The following is a 20,974-nucleotide window of genomic DNA, read 5'->3' as shown; positions in this document are numbered from 1 at the left end:
GTAATACATAAGATTTTATGAAAAAAAATTTTTTTTTCTTTTATTGAAAGTAAAAATGAACGAAGACTTTGAATCACTATTTTCATATCATTGCGAATGAAAGGGAGCAATTAAAAGGATGAGAGAAAGAGAGAGAGAGAGAAAGAGTGGGGATAAAAAAGAAAAGAATCGTAAATAAAATTATAATTTAATCAAATGATATTATTAAATGACCGTGAACTCATGAATAGTATCTTTGTCAACAGAAAAAATTCTCTTCCTGGAACCCCCATGTTAATGAAGAAATTTATATGTGACAATAATAATAATAATAATAATAATAATAATAATAATAATAATAATAATAATAATAATAATAATAATAAAATAATAATAATAATAATAACAACAACAACTCGCTACTTGATGAAAGAAGTAACTCTTTCTTTACCAATGAATACAATGATAAAAAAAGAAAGAAAAATAAAAGTAATAAGAAATAAGTAAACACACGTTTCATTGTAAATCAAAACAGTGAACATTTTCAAATTGTCCAATAATCAAATTAACAAACCATTAAAATAAATGACGCTTAAAATCTCATTGATGAATTCTACAGATGAGTATGTGAATAAAAAAAAAAAAAAAGAAAAGAAAAAAAGAAATAAATAAAAAAAAATAAAAAAGGGGCGAGGGGAGAGGAGGGAAAAATATTAACATGTTCTATTTCGTTGAATGTTAAAACATATCAATCAAAAGACTTAGGGTCTTGAATTTTCTTGATCATTCCTAAAATAGTTCGATCGAGTCTTTCATCATAATTCACACAATTGACGGTAATCGAGATGCATGAATCTGAGTGTAGCCGACAATTGCTTTGAACGCGGCACATCTCGTTGATGCAATAAAGTCAATGAACACTATAACGATATATTCGACGTATGAAATTAGTTCGCATATCTAATTGCATTAAAGTGCTCAAGGGAGATCCTTCATACGGTTAGTCAAATAATATATATATATATTATATATATATATATATATATATATATATATATATATATATATGTGGATGGACACATGCATACATAGATACATACATACAAACATACACATACACACACAAATACATTCACATTTGATATCTGTATCGTAAACGTCAATTTAGTTTACTTTCAAATACTTGGATAATTACGGAAATCTTTCAATGCGATAACCCATACTATATTATATATATATAAAAAAAAAAAAAGAGAAAAGAAAAAAAAAAAAGATATATCGTCGTGATTTTTGTTACTTTCTTTTTAAGGAAATTGTGATAATATAACTACGTACTTGCTCCGACGTAATAAAAAAATTATAGATAATTCATGAAGAGGCAATAAATAGAAGAGAAACAAAAAAAAACAAAAAAAAAAAAAAAAAAAGGAATAAATAAATTAGAAAAAAAAAGGATATTCATCTATGAACTGCATTGGACTAAGTAAATTGTATTTCTTTTTGTATGTTTCGTTTGACAAAAAACAGTATGAAACGTCATTTATCGCCGTGATGTCATCCAAATATGTAATCATATACATATATTTACAAAGAAACTTTTTACACGATTATATATTCTTAATTCTTATCTCTTAAAAAAAAAAAAAAAAAAAAAAAAAAAAGAGGGGGGCAAAAAAGGGAGAGAAAACGCGTTCGGAAAAAAAAAAGAGAGAAAAAGAAAAAGAAAATTTACGCTTCTTAAGTATCTCAAGACGAGCTCGAATCGGAATAACTCGAATTGCTTCCTTTTCTTCGTACATTTTGTTGATGTCTGTGCGACGAAGGAGTTCGTGATCGAGATCTATGTCTCGAGGATGATTTTTTGCTTTTCTTAGATCTGTGGTTACGAGAGCTACTTGGACTGTCGTAACTGCTGTAATCAAAAAAGAAATCAAAAGTGTTTATCAGGTGTGTTTTGTTGTTACAATATATATATACAAGAGAAAGAGATTTTTTTTTTATTTTTTTTTTTTTTTTTTTGTTAACATATTTACCTTCTGTGAGAACTTTTCTTTTTCTTGTGCTTTTTGTGAACTTTATGTCTTTCAATGCGGCTACGACTTCCACTACGACTTCTAGATCGTTGACGTGATCTTTTCCCACTTAAATCCGCGCTCTTCAATCGATCCATCAATGAATTACCACAAATTTTTACGTCTTCCGATTTTTCATCCTCCAATGAGGGCGATGGAACGGAATAAACCTCGTCGGAATCATCCTTTCTTATATTGGGTGTCGTCGAGGTAGGAATTTTGGAACTAGTTGAAGTTTGAATTTGACTTAAAAACATGGCCGCCTTTTTCTTTCGTTCCAATTGCAATTGTTTTTCCCTCGACGTGGCAGCCAATTTGTCACGAGCCGCGGCAACCAATTTATCCTTTATTCTATCTTCTACTTGTTGCTTGTGCCTTATCTCTAATTGACAATCTTCGAGTATGTCATCGGTAAGATCGACCAATTCCTTTTCTTCGCTTTTAGATTTCTTTATTTCTATTACCTTTGGCGTTTCTTTATCGGTATTCATTATTATTGGATTAGTTTGTTCGTTAAAATTTTGAGGTGAATTAGGTTTAGAATTAGTTTCTTTCTTTTCAACTTCAATTTCGTCATCACTTTCTTCCAATGGCAAGGCGTTTCTCTTTTCAATAATCACATTTTCACCTTCCTTTGGTTTCTTTATCGAAAACGATACTGTCGTTATCTGTTTACTACCCGTACTTTGTTTCGTCTTTGTGTCGCTCTTCTTCTTAGCCTGTATCATTTTCACACGCTTTTGTACTTCCTCCATTCTTTGCTGTTTCTTCTGTAATTCCTCCAATTTCTTTTGCTTCTCCTCTTGCGGCTCTTGCTTCTGTAATAATTCTTCTTCGGTCAATACCTTAGGATTTATTGCCCCTTCGTACATGGTCAATTTGTGAGCATAATAACCATGATACTGATGCGACAATTCGAGAAAATTAAATCTTGGATCACCTTTATTTTTTACTATAGCTTCAAAGTCTCGGCCATTTTTGGCTACATAACTCGCCATTTTGTCGATAATTATTTGAACATCTGCCGGTGGTACGATGAATGATGGTCTGCTCAATGTTTTTGGTGGTGTTGGTCCGTAAGGTACTAAAGAAGGTGTTTCTTTTGCTTGAGGTATTGGTGTTGTAGATTCTTCAGTAGAAACAACTGGTACGGCAGGTACTGGTAACTGTGGTGGAGATTGAATTTGACCATTTGGACCGTATATAACTGGACCATGCGAATATTGTAAAGGCGTTGCAGTATACGGAGTATAACTCTGTAAAAAAAAAAAAAAAAAAAAAAAAAAAAAAGAAAAAAAAATAAGACTCATGTAACTCCATTTGATCGGAAATTTGAAATCTATGCAATATAAAATCTATAAAAGTTATAAGACGATTTACCTGCGGCACAATGGGCTGATAATATCCAGAAGTCGGCATTTGTTGAACACCAACATCTAATAACTGTGGTATTTTAGGTGGCGGTGGCTTTCCTGTGATTTTGTTTACAAGCATTGAATAAGCACAGTCCGCAGAGGGCTTATACTGTATGCTTGGTATGCTAGGAGCCTAGAAATAAGTAAACGTATCTTTTAGAAATATTAATAAACTATTTTGCGTATTTCTTTTATGGAAGATTATAAGTAGGAAAAATATATTATCACCTACAAAGATATTCCCTCCAAAGAAGAGATGGATAATTAATAAAAAACAGAGGCATATGTTTTGAAGACAGGAACGTGTATATATATTTTCCAGGTACAAAAAGGAAATGTTGGGATACGCTATTAAAATAAATTTATTTCTGTACTTTATGAAAATTTGCGATGATTGAAAAATTAGACTTCTCTTAACTTTACAAAATGGGATATTTAATTTCCTATTACGATTAATGCGGATGTATGTTTCTCTGAAGATAATGCTATATGATATGTTAATGAATCTCATATGAATAGAACTAATGGGTTTCGAATGAGTATAGATAAACAACAAAAGGGGGCGGGGGGCGGGGGGTAGGAGGATAGGTTCAATGCATACCAGAATCAGCCCTGGAAGCAGAAATATATGACACATAAATTAGTGTAGTAGAGTAACATTAACATTTCATCCTATGATCCATTTGTATTTTTGAAATCACCGTTAGAAAAGTAGATAGTTTCAGAGGTAAACCTGTGATTCTTTGAGAGGCTTCCAAATTTGGTAAATATCCCAATTGTTCTGAATCTTCTAACAGCTTAGGAAGCACTTTTTTTTATATGTCTTTTATAAAAAGTTATTATGTTTATATGACAATGTATATATTAGAAGAAAACATACCGCTTCTACTTTGGCAAATGATGGCGCTAGGCTTGGGTGAAGGTATGGTTGATCATCTTCATCTGATTCTTCCTCAGGTTCTGTCGTTAAAAAAACATATCGATGAGTACAAATTTATAATTGTAGCTTTTCTTTTTCACCAAAAATGAGTTACATTTGTCACGTGTAGATAAAAACCGACGTAGTAGTAACAGGAACTTGTGGCAATACTTACGTCAAGAAAAACTAAGTAGAATCAAAGTAGGTGTGGGTAATCATATCCTGCTTTATGTTGCTTCAATTACTTCAACTCAATAATGTCAACTTTGATAATGTTACTACAAGATGCTGCTTTATAGAAAATAGTATGCATACCAGATTCTTCTTTTTCAGGTTGTTTTTCAGGATTATATTTTCCAGTCTTGATAGCTTCCAGCACAAACTTGTAATACGGATGTAGCGGTTCATCTATCGATAAGAACGAAAATTGTGGATTGTTTGCTTGTTTCGCCTTTAGAAGAATCTCCATTTGGCCCCCTTGACGACTAATAAATAGTGCTGTTTTTGTAATAATTGCATTTAACTTCTGCGTTTCAGGCTGAAAAAAAAATACATTATCAATTAATTTTTTTGATATTCAAATAAATTCATAGATAAACTCTTGATAAATAATATTATTATAATTATCTTACCACTGTCATGCCTTCTGGTATTTCAAGATCTGGTGGCGGTACAAAAGCTTGATCCTCTTCTTGCGATCCTTCTGATTGTTTTGGACTCTGTGAGTCTTCGCACGCTAACTTGGAATTGTTTTCATCTTCGTTATAATTATATGCTACTTGGGTATAAGAATTTTCTGAGTCCAATGCTTGATGCAATCTTTTCATCTCTTCTTCTAATACAAAGGAAAAAAAAGGTAATAGAATAAAATCATTAATAATTTTAAATTCTATAAGTTCAATTTAGAAAAATCAATTAATTTAGAATTTTTTAAATATCTATATGAATCGTACCATGATACATAGAATCTTCGGCGTCATTATTATACAAGGATCGGTATCTTTCTTCGTCACAGAGCTGTTCAACTTTAAGTTCATCCTCTGTGAGTATTATCCGTTGATCAAAACCACCTGCTGGTGGCTCATGAATCCTTAAATCCCCCAGTGCTCCACGTCCATCGTATCTATACACATACAATGTACAAATTAGAGAAGGAAAATGATATTTTTTTTGTTTGTTTTTTTGTTGTTGTTTTTTTTTTGTATAGTTTATTTTTTTTTCTTTTACGTAAATTCTATTAATCCCGCATCTGAAAAATAATTTATGAAGAGAATCCCACCACAAAGAGTTTCCTCTGAAATAAAATATAGTCATACAAAGTTGAATGACATGTCTTTATGTGTAATTTATTCCTTTGCATAACTTTCAAATTAAATACACTATATACAATGTATTTTGTAAAATAAATTTACTACGCATTAATATTATTATACTGTTTGTTTCTGAAGATGCAATTTGCTGCTTTTTCTCTTACAAGATATTAACATTTATGATAATTTCATAAATGCTTACATATTAATTATAAATAATTTTATGACATTCATAGATTATTTCTTTTTCGTCATTATATTTTATACTACTTAGATGTATAAAACATAGAACCATATATTGAATTATGTCAAACATTTTGTCCTTTTCATCTAATCAAATATTATATATATACGTATATATATATATATTGCATTACGTTTAGTCAAATTACATGAATAATTATTATATGGTCCATAATTGTATGTCCAGTTTAATATTTAACAAAAGCTGTGTCATTTCACAATGAAATTAGTTGTAATATTCCTAGATATAAGTAGCGATATGGAAAATAAAATGATCTAATTGCAATGAGCATACATATTGCATTATTCAGATAAAAAGCAAGAGTAGTTTGAGTATCGATTGTTGAATTGTAACAAAAGAAAAAAAAAAAAAAAAAAAAAAAAAAAAGAAAAAAGAAAAAAAAAAAAAAAAAAAAAACAATACAACATTAAGCAGCACGAAAATAAAGAAAAAAAAAAAAAAAAAAAAAAAAAAAAAGAAAAGAAAAAAAAGAAAAAGAAAAGTTGAAAAAATTGAAGATACAAGTTTATAGAAGATCACTTAAAAATTCTCACAAAATGTTCGCTTGGATGATGAAGAATACAGTTTGAGAATAAATGCTGCAATGCCTTCGACATGTGCGTACACAATCCACCTTGCCTAAATTTCAAGAAATATTTATAATATAAATGCAAAACAAAATATTTTATATAATTTAATATATGTTTCCAGTTACATCTTCGACACTGTATGCTGTACATTCAATATTTATACACAAATTGTATGCAGAGTATATACATAAACTGTAGAATGTATATCGCAACATAGAGAAATTATCAAAGTTGCATAATGCATTTGGTAATTCGTACATTGTTGCCAGCACAGCTGAATCTAAGACGCTAATACATACCATGCTGAACGGTCATAAATACCTATAACCGTCAGCTTGCCATTTGTCTCTCTACGCTGTGTCTCACCTTGCTGCTGCACAGATGGTCAGCCATAAGCGCCAAGCCACAAGAGCACCTTATTCTGCGCCCGTGCAGAGCGCATATCGCGCTTCAACACTGCGCGTTCATACGGCCAACACCTGCAGAAACCTTAAACAGTCTCCAGATTGCTTATCTGCACATTAACTATTTGCAGTAACCATAACGGTACTGTCTCTTCGAGTGTCATTCACTGCAGTTTTTTTTTTTTTTTTTTTATTTTTTTACTTTTATCTATATTTTTTTTTTTTTTTTTTTTCGAATCTGAGATCATTCTTCTAAACGTTACATATATGATGTGTTTATGCAAGAATAAATATCCTAGATCATAAATTTTTTCTAGGTTAGGGAAACGGACCTGTCTATCTTCAATGTGTTATCGCCCATCCATGGTATCAAATGCTTCCCCTGATCAATCATTTTCGCCTTGTCATCGTCTCGAAATAATTTGCAGCTATATCCGAACACCAACAGCTCCTGTGGTTCCTCTTCACCATTTTTTTTACGCAGAATCCCTGAATCAACCATCCATCGTTGTCCCTTCGACGACGCCATTTTCTGTCTACATGCGGCTATGAGAAGGGAGGAGGAAGCGTTTGCCCAAAGTCCACCATAATCAAATGATGAAACAACAGCAACATGCCGTCATCGTAAATAGGCAAATGTTATAGCGGATTGGTCCGTTCGATGGGTCTATAGAAATATTTAATCGTTATTAGCGCCACTTTTATATATATTAAAAACGGTAAAGCTAATAAATACATGCTGATTGGTCAACGCCCATATGGCGCTCCAGTCACGCGATATTATGACGCTATAATCGCGATATCAGTTTGACCATCTAGCAGCGTTATCAATTTAAAAAATATCGAATAGAAGATTAGCTAAACACTAACATGAATTTTTAATTACTTATGAGAACGTTACGTAAGAAATATATTTATTTAAGATTAAAAATGACTATTTATACGATACTAGTAACTAACAAAATATTTACATTTGCATTAAGAGTTGGCTAAGCTGATCGCTAAATAAACTGTGGCGATTTCGTCGCGACTGTTACACCTTCTACGGCAAGAAACATAACTAACATAGTTTCGGCATCAAATGTTACACGCGGGAAACCAATCAAACAAAGTAAAAAACGTCGATAACAAAGAAGACGAAAAAAATGCCAGGAATACAAAGAAAATCATATATTTTTAAATAAATTTTTTAATAATAAATTTTTAAATAATATTGTTACTTGAGATGAGAAAACTTTCTTTCTACATAATGAGTTGTCAATGATAAATACATCAAATATCGATGTTTGCGCCATCTGGTATAACAGAACAAAATTAAAATCGACTCTAAAAAGAAACGATTTACTTTCTTATTGAATGAAGGTTGGTGGACGTGATTATCGTTGGCGTCAATTGGGATACGTCGTGTGATTTACGTTTAAATTCATTTACGATATTAATGATATTTCATTTTTACTTACAATGTCAAAGGCAAAAGTTTCCGCAGAATGGAGAAAACGCGTGAAATCGGAATACATGCGATTGAGACAAATAAAAAGGTATAAACGTGCGGACGAAGTGAAAATTGCTTGGAATCAGAATCGTAAGGTTATGACTGGTAAGTATACATTTAAAAATCTATAATGATTTGAATATTTCTTTCATATCTTTATCATTCTTTTATCTTTATTTATTTATACTACTTATTTCTATTATTATTATTATTTAATTTGAAAGTTTTCGGAAATATTAAAAGAAAAAAAAAATTATGTTTATTTTTTAATTCCATAACAATGAATTATGTTCAGTAATAAAAATATATATCATGCATGATATTATGATCGTATATATATATATATAAATAAAAGTTTTCTCAATTAGAATTACTTATAACCGAACAAAAACGATGGGCGGATGGAAAAGCAATGTGGCTTGCTATGCATGACATTCCACCTCATGTATCTTGCATGAAAAAAGCAGAGGTGACCAGTTCAGACGGAGAAGTACAAACATGTCCTGTTAAAATAATAAATGCAGTTACTCCTATACCTACGATGTATACATGGGCACCAATACAACAGAATTTTATGGTAGAAGATGAAACTGTTTTACACAATATTCCTTACATGGGAGATGAAATCTTAGATCAGGATGGAACTTTTATCGAAGAACTTATTAAGAATTATGACGGAAAGGTAATTGAAAATATTAAAAAATTATTATTAATATATTATATGTTTTTAATATTATATTACATGATTATTATTATTTTATTATTATTTTAGGTACACGGAGATAGGGTATCTGGTTTTATGGATGATTCTATTTTTGTCGATTTAGTAAATGCTTTGGCTAATTATGAAAAGGACGATAAAGAAAAGGAACATACTAAAAAAGGGAAAGAATCTAAAGAAAAAGAAGATCAAAAGGATGATGACAAAGATAATAAGGACGATGATAAAGGAGAAATATTATTGGAAAAGTCAATAGAAGATTCAAAAGTTCAAGCTACACCATTCCCATCTATGCACATATTTAATGTATAAATTATTAAAAATTTTACAAAATGATATTATAATAATAATTCAAGTTTAAATATTATTAATAGATTTTTCTTATATTAGGCAATATCTAGCATGTTTCCCGATAAAGGCAGACCCGAAGAATTAAAAGAAAAATACATTGAACTAACAGAAAGATCAGATCCAAATGTATTGCCACCAGAATGTACTCCTAACATCGATGGTGTAAATGCAAAAAGTGTACCAAGAGAGCAGACTATGCATTCGTTTCACACGCTCTTCTGTAGAAGATGCTTCAAATATGACTGCTTCTTACATCGTGAGTAGACAGCTAAGTTTAATGTTATTACTCTCAAGTTGTATCTTGTCAGGCAACATCGCAATAGGAATAATGAAAGACATTGCAAGGATATACGAATTATCTCCTTATACGCACAGCCTCTAGATACAACTTATTGATGATTTACATTCTATATGACAACGAAGCTGGATGTATATTAATTACAATAATTTGTGATTCCTGATTTATCGTAGCAGCCAGGGGGACCTCGCCGCAAGGTAAAGAACAACATTGCATACAAACGAGCGCATTCGATCGAACGCTTTTTTTTGTTTAGCACGGAGGCATCGCCAAGGGTTCATCCACAATCGTATTTCATTCGTCGTTCATCGCTCTGTCTACTAAATTTCTCTCCATTCGCGATATAATAGATTAGGATTATGTTTTAATTTTAAAGTTTTACCATTAATTTTAGGTCTTCAAGTCTGCCATCCAGGACCAAATTTACTCAAACGAAAAGGTCCGGACTTGAGGCCATTTTCTGAACCATGTGGAACAGAATGTTATATGCATTTGGTAAGATAAGTTATATTCGATAAAACATCAAAGTACATTTTCATATTATTTCATCAATTTAGGAAGGTATGAAAGAAAAACTTGCTGCTCAAGCAGCCGATATAAAAGAAGATGAAGGAGATGAGAAAAGAGGTGGTCCTAGAAAAGTAAGAAAACAGGCAAGCGTTGATTCTGGAAATGAAGCAAGCAGCGAAGACAGCAATGACAGTAATAAATACAGTCAAGGTGGTTGCTGTCAAGGTAAAATAATATCTTAGAAGTGTTAACTTGTAAAAAAAAAAAAAAAAAAAAAAAAAAATTTCCAAACAGATTTCAAAGAAAAATATTATCCAACAGATTTCAAGCAAAATGTTAATAAAGAAGTTAAGCCCGAAGAAATGATGGAGGATCAAGCTCAGCCAGAAAATCAAGCTCCTTTCACTTTGTTAGGTCTTGATAAACGAATCAAGACGGAAAGCGAGTTATCATGGACTGGCTCTGAACAAAGTCTTTTCAGAGCATTACATAAAGCTTTTCCTGGTAATCCATGCGCATTAGCACAAATTATGTTAACTAAAACTTGTCAGGAGGTATATCAATTCGCTCAAAAGGAAGCTTCAGACATTCCAGCTGTAGAACATTTAAAAGATTTTACACCGCCACGAAAGAAGAAGAAGAAACATAGACTTTGGTCGATGCATTGCAGAAAGATACAATTGAAAAAAGATTCTGGTAATTAATTTCTCATTAATAATCAAAAAAAAAAAAAATAAAAAATAAAAAATAATAAATAAAAAATAAAAGAAAAAAAAAAGAAAAGCAAAATTAAAAATAAATAGATAAATAAAAAAAAAAAAAAAAATAAAAAAAAAAGTAAAGAAAAGAAAAGAAAAGAAAAAGAAAACAACAAGACATCCTAGTCAGAAGTGTCTCCTCGCGCGTTCTTTTTTTTGTTTGCGTTTACCATATGTATAAAAATCATACTCACAGGTGCCAATCATGTCCACAACTTCGCACCGTGCGATCATCCTGGCCGTCAATGCGATAATTCTTGTCCATGTATACAGGCGCAAAACTTCTGCGAAAAGTTCTGTCAATGCAGCAGTGAATGTCAGAATCGATTTCCTGGCTGTAGATGCAAAGCTCAATGTAATACAAAACAATGTCCTTGCTATCTAGCAGTAAGGGAATGTGATCCTGATCTATGTCAAACGTGCGGAGCAGATCAATTTCAAATTACTAAAATATCATGTAAAAATGTCAGCGTTCAACGTGGCCTTCGTACGTATTAATAAGTTTTTTTTTTCTTTTTTTTTTTTTTTTTTTGTCAAAATATCCAAAAGTATGTGTCGATCGAATGTCAAAACAAATCTACAAAGATATATGTATACATATATATATATGTATATATGCATATATGTATATATGTATTTTTTTTTTTTTTATATCTTTTCTTATTATTTCTATTTAGATAAACATCTTTTAATGGCACCATCCGATGTGGCCGGTTGGGGAATCTTTTTAAAAGAATCCGCAGCCAAGAATGAATTCATTTCTGAATATTGTGGAGAAATTATAAGCCAAGATGAAGCCGATAGAAGGGGAAAAGTATATGACAAATATATGTGCAGTTTTCTATTCAATTTAAACAATGGTATTTTTGTCTTAGGTCCTTTTAGAAATAATCGTACAGAGAGAAAAAAAAAATGTATATTAACATGGTATATATGTTATTCCTTTTGACAGACTTTGTAGTCGATGCAACGCGCAAAGGAAACAAAATAAGATTCGCAAATCATTCGATAAATCCTAATTGTTATGCCAAAGTTATGATGGTTAATGGCGATCATAGAATAGGAATTTTTGCAAAAAGAGCTATTCAGCCTGGGGAAGAATTGTTTTTTGATTACAGGTTAATATATCTTTGTAGTTTAATTTTACAAAAAAAAAAAAAAAAAAATTTTATAACATGTAAAAGTATAATAATGTAAATATATTTATTTATTTATTTATTACAGATATGGTCCGACTGAACAACTCAAATTTGTTGGTATTGAACGTGAAATGGAATTTCTTTAAAATGAAACGATTTTCTTTAAAACTTAGATACATGCATCTATAAGTTCCTTTTTTAATTCAAGTTAATTGAAAAACAAAAAAGAAAAGAGAGAAACTTATTCCATTATTATAAAAATCGACAGTATTTGAATATCGATAGACTATCAATCTGCCTTGTGCATATCAAATAGTTTTTGAAATGAAGAAAAAAATACATGTATAAAGATCTTTGAACATGTGTGTTTGTTTGTGTCTGTGTGTATGGATATGCGCTCGCTTATGTATGAATGGAAATAAGTATGTGATTTCTTAAGGCACCTTTTTCAAATAAAAGTTTCATCGTTTCAGATCTGGTATGTTTCATATATACGCTTTTCTCTCTCTCTCACTCTCTCTCTTTTTCTTTCTCTCTTTCTCTCTCTTTCTTTCTCTCTGTCTCTCTCTCTTTTTCTCTGTCTCTATTAAGAATGTATACTGAAATAATTCATTTTTAATCTTAAAATTAACGATTTGTTCGTTCTCAAAAGTATTTTTTATATTTATAAATTTTACAAAATAAAAAATAATATTATTATAAAAATATAATAAATTAAAAAAAAAAAAAAAAAAAAAAAAAAAAAAAAAAAAATAAAAGAAAAGAAAAAGTAAAATTAATCTTTAAAAGTCTGTCATCGATGAAATTTCGTTCTAAAATTATTATATTACAACGTAAATATATTTATCCTAAATAAAAATTTATTAATTCATAATTTTTTCTTTTTTTTTTTTTCTTTTTTTTTTTTTTTTTTTTTTTTTTTTTTAAGATTAAATCGCATTTCTTTCATCGTAAATGTATATTTATTTATGATATAAGAAAAAGAGAAAAAAAAAATACCTATTATTTGTTAAAGTCTCCGATATTATTGACGTGTTATATTAATTTTTATTTTTGATTTTCTTTTTGTTTTTTTTTTGTTTTTTTTTTTTTTTTTTATTTAATTGCTAATTGCTTTTCAACGGTTGAATTCAAATGCGTGAAATTCGCGCGCAGCTTTCAAACGTCAGAGTTAGTTCGAAGGGATTCTAGAAGAGAGCTTCCAACGAACTCGCGAAGCAATTCAGCCACCAGTTGCGGACTTCGCAGCCGCGAAAACGGATCGGGAGATTTTTCGATTACGAAGATTTACTTGAAAGAGAGAAAAAAAAAAAGAAAAAAAGAAAAATCACATTTTAAATGACACGAAAAAGAATATAATAAATAAGTAAATAAATATAAATAATAAAAAAAAAGGGGGAAAAGTGAAGAAAAATTCTCGATCGTTATGAGGATAAATAATAAAAATTTATCGAAAGATTCGATTAAACGTTTATTCGGAAGAATTCGACTTTTCTGTTCGTTTTTGCAAGATCTCGATCGGTAAAGTTCAATATTTATATTCGTAAGTAAGTAAAAAAAGAAATAACAATAGATCAACATCTTTTTCTTCGATTATTCGTGATTGAATCCAATACGATCATGTTACGAATAAGGAAGCAGCAATAGAATTTGAAAAGACGTCTCGAAGATCGTCGCCGTCGAATCTTTTATAAAATAAGGTTATTTGGATTGAAGCCAGATTTTTCTTTTCTTTTTCTTTTTTTTTCTCCTGTTTTTTTTTTTTTTTTTTGGTTTGTTTCTTTAACGGAAGAAAGACACTTCGTACGGACGACATGGAGGAAGAAGGTAATTAATTAAATATATTTTAATTTGAAAATAATGAAGCTCTTTCGTTGATTACAACATGAATTTCTTTCTTTTGATATTTTTTCTGGTTTTTTTTTCTTTTTTTCTTTTTTTCTTTTTTTTTTTTTTTTTTTTAAGAAACGTTCGAATCGATCGATAAGGTAAAACTTTCGAAATAAAAGACGATCGACGATGAGTTTCGCCATCTTCCTTTCTTTCTTATTTTTTTTTTTTTTTATTTCCGTCCGTTGTTTTTCTTTTTTTTTTATTATCGGTTTCGTAATAAATAATATCCGCCATGATTACTATACGACCAATAAATTTGAAGGAAGTATTTCCTGCTTCTTTCCAAACAGGATGAAAATATCGGTTTGGAGATAAAACAAAAACAAAAGAAATTGAAATTTTTAAATAATAATGGAAATAGAGGATTAGTTGGATTAAAAAAAAAAATAAAAGAGAAAAAAAAATAAAAAAAAATAAAAACAAAAATAATAAAAAGAAAAGGAAAGAAAGAGATAAGTGTACGACTCGCCATGATGGAAAGATTTGAGCGGGAATAATGGCCGTTATAATCACTTTCAATGCACAGATGTATTATTATAGAAATAAACACCTCTCTCTCTCTCTCTCTTTCTCTCTCTCTCTCTCTCTCTCTCTCTCTCTCTCTTTCTTTGAGTCGTCAGAGACGTTTTGTGATTCCAACCAATGTCTTCATCTCTTCGAGCAACGAATGTAAATATACAGAATGAATCATACGTATAAACGGATCAGTCGATCGTTCAATTAAACGATATCGATCAATTTCGATCGATTTTGATTAAGAAATGATGACATTAATACATATTTGTTTTTTTTTATAATGTTTATTATATTTAACAAATTTTTTTTATGAAAAATTTTTGCCTGAAATTTTTCTTTATTAATTGTGCTTTTCTCTCTCTCTCTCTCTCTCTCTCTCTCTCTCTCTCTCTCTCTCTCTCTCTCTTTCTCTATTTTTTTTTTTACTTTTTATCAGAATTTTAATCATAGAACATAATTCGATTACTCGATCCTTAATTGAAAAAATAATTAAGAAATTGTTTATAAATTATTTATCAAATATTAATAGTTTATAAATATTTAACATTTTTTTTTTTGTATAAAAGATTCTTTCGAAGTTATTCGTTTGTTCGTAAAAATAATTAATCATAAAATTGATAAAACAATTTTCGATCGTTTTTATCGATAATGAAGAAATTATTAAATTATTTATAAATATTTCTCCATTAAATTTAATATATTATTCATGAGAATATTCTTGTAAATTTATCGAAAAATTCTCTAAATTATTCGTAATCAATTGTATTGCTTTTTTTTTTTTTATTATAATTTTAATCTCAAAATGGAACACTTCGAATATTAATAAAAAAAAAAAAAAAATTAAATTTTCTGATTTTAATTTTCTGATAATAATTAACATTAATAATACAAATTAGAGAAAATTAATAAACAATTTTTCTATGTATCTTAATACGAACATATTAATAATGATGATATTAATGATAATAATAATAATAATAATAATAATAATAATAATAATAATAATAATAAAATAATAATAATAATAATAATAATAATAATAATAATAATAATGATGATAATAATAATAAAAATGACACGAAGAAGCGTGAGCAAGAGCACTCATTCTGTTTTACACACCCATTCAAATTAAAACGTATGGAGTGGAGTTTAATGCGGTTTATCCATTATTACACACATACGGCTTTACATACATGTACACAGGTATGAACTGGAAGCACATAACCAGACAAAGAAAACGCAATACGGATAAGAAGTACTTGTATCGTACGTGACTTGTTCTACGATTAAATTAACAGCGAACAGTCGAATGAATCGACTTTTTTTTCCATGGCTCTGAAATGAAATTTCTCATCTTAATGAAAACTAAAAATGTTCCTTTTCTCTACTTCTTCCTCTTTATTTTTTTTTATTTTTTTATTTTTTTATTTGTTCTCATTTTCTTTAGGACCAAAGACAAATACGTAACGAACGATGTACAATTCATATGAACGTCGATGATTGGCTTTAATGATTCGCGTGATATTCATTGGTTGATACAATCGGTTTTGTTCGGCAATGTTCGACAATCTTTGTATCGTATAATATAATTTTTTTTCATAGAATAAAAATCAATTCGACAATCTTTGTATCTTATAAAATTATTTTATTTCATATGATAAAAATTAAATGTTTTCCGTATTGTCAAAAGTATTAAGAAAAAATGAATTTAATTACGGGAATAATTTGTTAAGAATAAGTAATTTGTTTTTTTAAATAATTTTCTTTTACTTATCTTTTTTCTCTCCCGAAACAATTTAAGGTTAGTTGTAATTTTATTACATGTAAAAGTACATGTATGTGCAAGTATATATATATTTGTTTAATGATGTGAGACACATACATGTGTAGACGAAATTTAATAATATTGATTATTTTCTAATATTTCTTTCATTAATAACGATAATTATTTATTCTTCAGTGTTAAAATGTGATATAAAAATATTACCCAAAGGAATAGGTATTTAAAGTGTCGAAGTGTTTCTTTTCTCTATCTTTCTTTTCTTTTTATTTTCTTTTCTTTTCTTCTTTTTTTTTTCCTCTTCCTTTTCTTTTCTATCAAGTTTTCTCGACGAGATTCAAAGAGTGTCATTTGAAATGAAGACAAATGCACCAAGAGAACGATTTTCTAATCCTTCCTGTCTTTTCCAAACGTTACGTTTATTCGACATTTTCTTTTTATTAAAACGAATAATGGAAAGAAAAACGGACAGTAAATTAAAAAGATTTCAAAAATACGATCCTCCCAATTGAAGAAAATTAACAATAATATTAATAATTCAAACGACTATTACTGAACATCTTTTTCTTTTTTGTTTTTCGTTTTCTTTATCGAATATTTTAAATTAGGTTAATATATATTCTTATTTAAAAAGAAAAAAAAAAATGAACGAAACGTAGATTATGTGATCGTTAGAAATTTAATATCCTTTCATTGAAAAATCATAAAATTTCTAATATTAAATTAATAATAATAATATTAATAAAACTTATATGTGTGTATACATAATATCTTGGTTGGTTTTGAATTTTTCGAATATTTTTGATTAATAACAAATTTATTACGTTCTAATAAATGTAAAATTTAGATATTAATCTATGATATAAACGTTGTCGTCGTTTAATATCAAAACAAAACGGACAAAAGGTTAGAATATCATTAACAGTTATGACTTCTCAAACTATTTATTTACTTGATCAAACGTTTCGTACAAAGATAAATACGTCGTAGATATTTGAATGTAATCATATATTTGTTAATTATATTTAGTTTACTTTAGCATTACTTTCTCATGAGCAAATCGTTTCCCATAAACACGTACTGGTTTAGATAACAAGAGATATAACGATCGAAACGTTAGTAAATATATACATAGGTATGTACTTACGTACAAACAATTAAGCGAACTCAAAGGCCATAGCATTTCAAAGGTATTCAAAGCTTAAAAATTTCAACGTCAACATTACAAATTTCTGAAAGCCAATTGATTAATTGAATAATCGTTGATTAATCTGTCTTTGATAAAATCGATTAATATTTATTTTAAACAAACTTAAATATTTATGTTTCGATTTTAATGTTGAGATTTGTTAACTTTATATGATCTAATTTAACTTATACTTTTATATAACATGATTTTATATATATATATATATATATATATATATATATATATATATATATAGAAATGAAACTTACGTACATACATCCATATATCCGAGAAAGAATTATACAGGGTGGATCAAAAGTTCTTAGACTTTGTAGTTTTATAATACGATTTGAACAAAAGAGAATTGACCTAAAAAAAATGTTGAAACAGAATAATTACTTTTTAATATCATTTAAGAAGTTTTATAATATGAAAGATATATTATCTGAATAATTTTGTTATTAATGATTAAAATTTCGTACTGTACATAGTATGAGTATTTTTATTATTATTATTATTATTATTATTATTATTATTATTATTATTATTATTATTATTATTATTATTATTATTATTACTATTATTAAATATAAGTTATACTTATTAAACGTCAATCTTTGAATATAATCTATAACCTAAAAATTAATTTTATAGATAAAAAAAAAAAAATAAAAATAAAAAAGAAAGAAAAGGAAGATAAAACTATATTACTATTGTAAATAAAAAAGACAATATATATATATGATATAAAAATCGAATGAACAATAACAATAACTTTCAAGAGATAAAGAAAATTAGAACGAAAATCTTTATCGTGATAGGTCAACTGACCTATAGTTTTCTTATTTTTTATTTATTTATTTATTTATTTTTCCTCTTATTCTTTTTCTTTTCTTACTTTTTTATGAGAAGCAGTGAGAGAGAGCCAGAGAGAGAGAGAGAGAGAGAGAGAGAGAGAGAGAGAGAGAGAGACAGAGATAGAGACAGAGAGAGAGAGAGCGAGAGAGAGAGAGACAGAGATAGAGACAGAGAGAGAGCGAGAGAGAGAGAGACAGAGATAGAGACAGAGAGAGAGAGTGAGAGAATCGTACTGAAGTCAGAATAACGGTTCGTTTCCGTGACGTAGTTACCTGCGCGTTTAGTAACAGACGAAGGAGAATGTCATGACGAACGGCACGACACAATAGCCGATTGCCTGTCGATAACAAACTCTCGTCGACATCTCCTGTCAATCGGAACCTCTTACCCGTGTCACCTAACAGAGCGAGAAAAAGAGAGAGAGACAGAGAAAGAGAGAGAGAGAGAGTGAGAGAGAAACATACAGACAGACACAAAAGAGATCGAGTTTTGCCAATCTTCGAGATTTGTTTCTGAACTTTCCAGGAAGAGAGAGATAGAATCTGAAAGAGGAAGAGAGAGAGAGAGAGAGAGAGAGAAAGAGAGAAAGAGAAAGAGAGAGACAAAAATGTCGGTTTAGAAAAGGACAAAAAAATTAAAACATTTTTTTTTTCTTTTTTTTTTTTTAGTTTCTCATTCGCTTCGAGAATTGTGTTCGATTTAATTTACGAGAAAGCAATGTTCCTTTATTTCATTTGATCTTTTCTTTTCTCCTTTTATCTGTTTTCTTTTCGTTGGTTTTATTTTTCTTTTTTTTTTGTTTTCCTTTTTCTTTTTTCTTTTTTCTTTCTCTTCCTTCATTGAGGTTAGAAACGAATGGCGGTGAGGAAATTGTTTTGTAACGATTAAAAATCTAATAATGTTTGTCGATCAATGAACACGATTATACGTTTATTTAGAAAGAAATTGATAAATTGTTAATATAATTGATAAAAGAATATAATAGAAATGATAATAGTATCGTATAAGATAATTAACAAAATGTGAGAATTATTTTTCAAGATGGAGAATAAGACATACATACATACATACGTACATACGTATGAATATATTTCTGAGCAAAAAAAAAAAAAAAAAGAAAAACAGATCTTCCATATTATTTTCTTTTTCTTCATAGTTTCGTATATTAATTCAATTGCATGTTATAAATCATTTTTTTTTCATTGTGAGAAAAGATAAAGAAAGAGAAAATAAAGAGAAAGAGAGAGAGAGAGAGAGAGAGAGAGAGAGAGAGAAAGAGAAAGAGAAAGAGGAAAAGAGTGAGAGAGAGGGAGAGAGAGAGAGAGAAAAAGAGAGAGAAATAAAATGAAATATGAGATGACGATATCATCTATCTATCTATTCTGGTAAGCGCCATCAAGAATACGATACTTTGTAATTAGTGAACTTGAACCACAGTTAAGGACAGCTGTGTCCGAGATAGCTGACTTCTTTCACTCTATATATATATAGATTATTATATATATATATATCTAAGATATATATTTGTTTGCCTTTTGTTATGGCAGAAAAGTTACTTCCTATGAATTACGATCGATACTCTAATTACTGTTACTTCGCTATGTTACGAAATCTATCTGGAATGTCTTTCTTTATCTTCTTATCTTCTTATACTTCTTCTTTCTTTTCTTTTTTTCCTTTTTTTAATGGTTCTTTTTCTTTTTCCTTAAGTTATTCAAAATCAATCCTTTGCATTCTCGAATCAATCGTGGCACGATAACAATTAATAATACTTGTTAATTTTTTCTTTTTTCTTTTCTTTTCTCCTTTTTTTTTTTTTTTTCTTTTTTTTCTTTTCTATTAGCGAAATATATCTTATGAAGTAATTTATTATTTATAAAAGAAGACAAGAATGATAACTCAAATAACTTCAAGCATATAATTATTTTTACGATTAAAATGTCAAAAAAAAAAAAAAAAAAAAAAAAAAAAAAAAAAAAATGAATAGAGAAAGGAAACAAAAATTGAAAAGATTTAAATATGGCAATTTTTTTCAAGCAGTTCATTCACAAAATCAAAACAGAGAGAGAGAGAGAGAAAGAGAGAGAGAGAGAGAGAAAGAGAGAGAGAGAAAGAGAGAGAGAGAGAGAGAGAGACAGAGAGACAGAGATAGAAAGAGAAAGATTGGATAGTCCCTTCCGGCCAGTTTGAAAATAGTTTTTGCTGGCCATCAGCCAAACTCCACTGATCTCTTCCTGCGTATCATCCTCTTCGTTTCCGATAAATGTTTTCTCTTTACTGTTTTACTTACTATGTACTTATATATGTACTTGTACATATATATGTACATATATACATACATTTATACGTAGAAATATTTTCATTTTAATTAAACTATACAAATTATTAAAAGTTATTAATAAGTAAAAAATAATTCTGTTTGTTTGTGTATGCATATGCAATTTATATATTTTTCATTCATATTCGTAATATCAATGAATATATTATAATATATATTATAATAATATATAATATTTAATAATACTTTTATAAATAG

The 20,974-nt window shown here is 28.8% G+C and overlaps 3 protein-coding genes across 19 annotated transcripts in view; 2 read left to right on the top strand and 1 right to left on the bottom strand.

Moving 5' to 3' along the window:
- Nucleotides 1–1,408: 1,408 nt before the first annotated feature.
- On the bottom strand, nt 1,409–7,600 carry su(w[a]) (suppressor of white-apricot). 7 transcript variants are annotated; one of them, XM_085662290.1, is made up of 9 exons: nt 6,655–6,861; nt 6,494–6,578; nt 5,339–5,508; nt 5,018–5,220; nt 4,701–4,923; nt 4,347–4,426; nt 3,432–3,599; nt 2,013–3,307; nt 1,414–1,891 (listed from the first exon to the last, which is right to left on the bottom strand). In XM_085662290.1, the coding sequence occupies exons 1-9, from the start codon at nt 6,677–6,679 to the stop codon at nt 1,726–1,728; spliced, it is 2,415 nt and encodes an 804-aa protein (XP_085518416.1). In that variant the 5' UTR covers nt 6,680–6,861; the 3' UTR covers nt 1,414–1,725. The 7 variants fall into 7 exon arrangements, with proteins under 7 accessions (XP_035742011.1, XP_035742010.1, XP_085518416.1 ...); XM_035886121.2 differs by lacking the exons at nt 6,494–6,578; nt 6,655–6,861 and adding exons at nt 6,896–7,008; nt 7,266–7,405 and having other exon boundaries at nt 1,420–1,891; XM_035886120.2 differs by lacking the exons at nt 6,494–6,578; nt 6,655–6,861 and adding exons at nt 6,896–7,018; nt 7,266–7,402 and having other exon boundaries at nt 1,420–1,891.
- Nucleotides 7,601–8,300: 700 nt separating this feature from the next.
- Nucleotides 8,301–12,676, top strand: E(z) (histone-lysine N-methyltransferase E(z)). 4 transcript variants are annotated; one of them, XM_035886124.2, is made up of 12 exons: nt 8,301–8,530; nt 8,794–9,107; nt 9,198–9,452; nt 9,537–9,753; nt 9,972–9,992; nt 10,190–10,290; nt 10,353–10,530; nt 10,627–11,001; nt 11,260–11,550; nt 11,741–11,923; nt 12,016–12,181; nt 12,288–12,676. In XM_035886124.2, exons 1-12 carry the CDS (start codon nt 8,395–8,397, stop codon nt 12,346–12,348), a joined length of 2,298 nt encoding a protein of 765 aa, XP_035742017.2. In that variant the 5' UTR covers nt 8,301–8,394; the 3' UTR covers nt 12,349–12,676. The 4 variants fall into 4 exon arrangements, with proteins under 4 accessions (XP_035742017.2, XP_035742016.2, XP_035742018.2 ...); XM_035886123.2 differs by having other exon boundaries at nt 9,969–9,992; XM_035886126.2 differs by having other exon boundaries at nt 8,397–8,530; nt 8,781–9,107; nt 9,969–9,992.
- Nucleotides 12,677–13,440: 764 nt separating this feature from the next.
- The window catches only part of Adcy2 (adenylate cyclase type 2 Ac76E), a 47,447-nt gene continuing 39,913 nt past the window's right edge, over nt 13,441–20,974 (top strand). The window contains exons 1-2 of one of the 8 annotated variants that reach the window (XM_035886130.2): nt 13,441–13,723; nt 13,837–14,029. In XM_035886130.2, the coding sequence (XP_035742023.1) occupies nt 14,017–14,029 (13 nt within the window). In that variant the 5' untranslated portion in view covers nt 13,441–13,723; nt 13,837–14,016. Of the gene's footprint in view, nt 13,752–13,836; nt 14,030–20,974 lie in introns of all 8 variants that reach the window. The other 7 variants (XM_035886138.2, XM_035886140.2, XM_035886135.2 and 4 more) reach the window with 7 other exon arrangements.

Source organism: Vespa mandarinia, chromosome 17, assembly GCF_050613455.1.
Source record: "Vespa mandarinia isolate Hongniang chromosome 17, ASM5061345v1, whole genome shotgun sequence".
Taxonomy (NCBI): Eukaryota; Metazoa; Arthropoda; class Insecta; order Hymenoptera; family Vespidae; genus Vespa; species Vespa mandarinia.
This window is presented reverse-complemented; position numbering and strand designations above follow the sequence as displayed.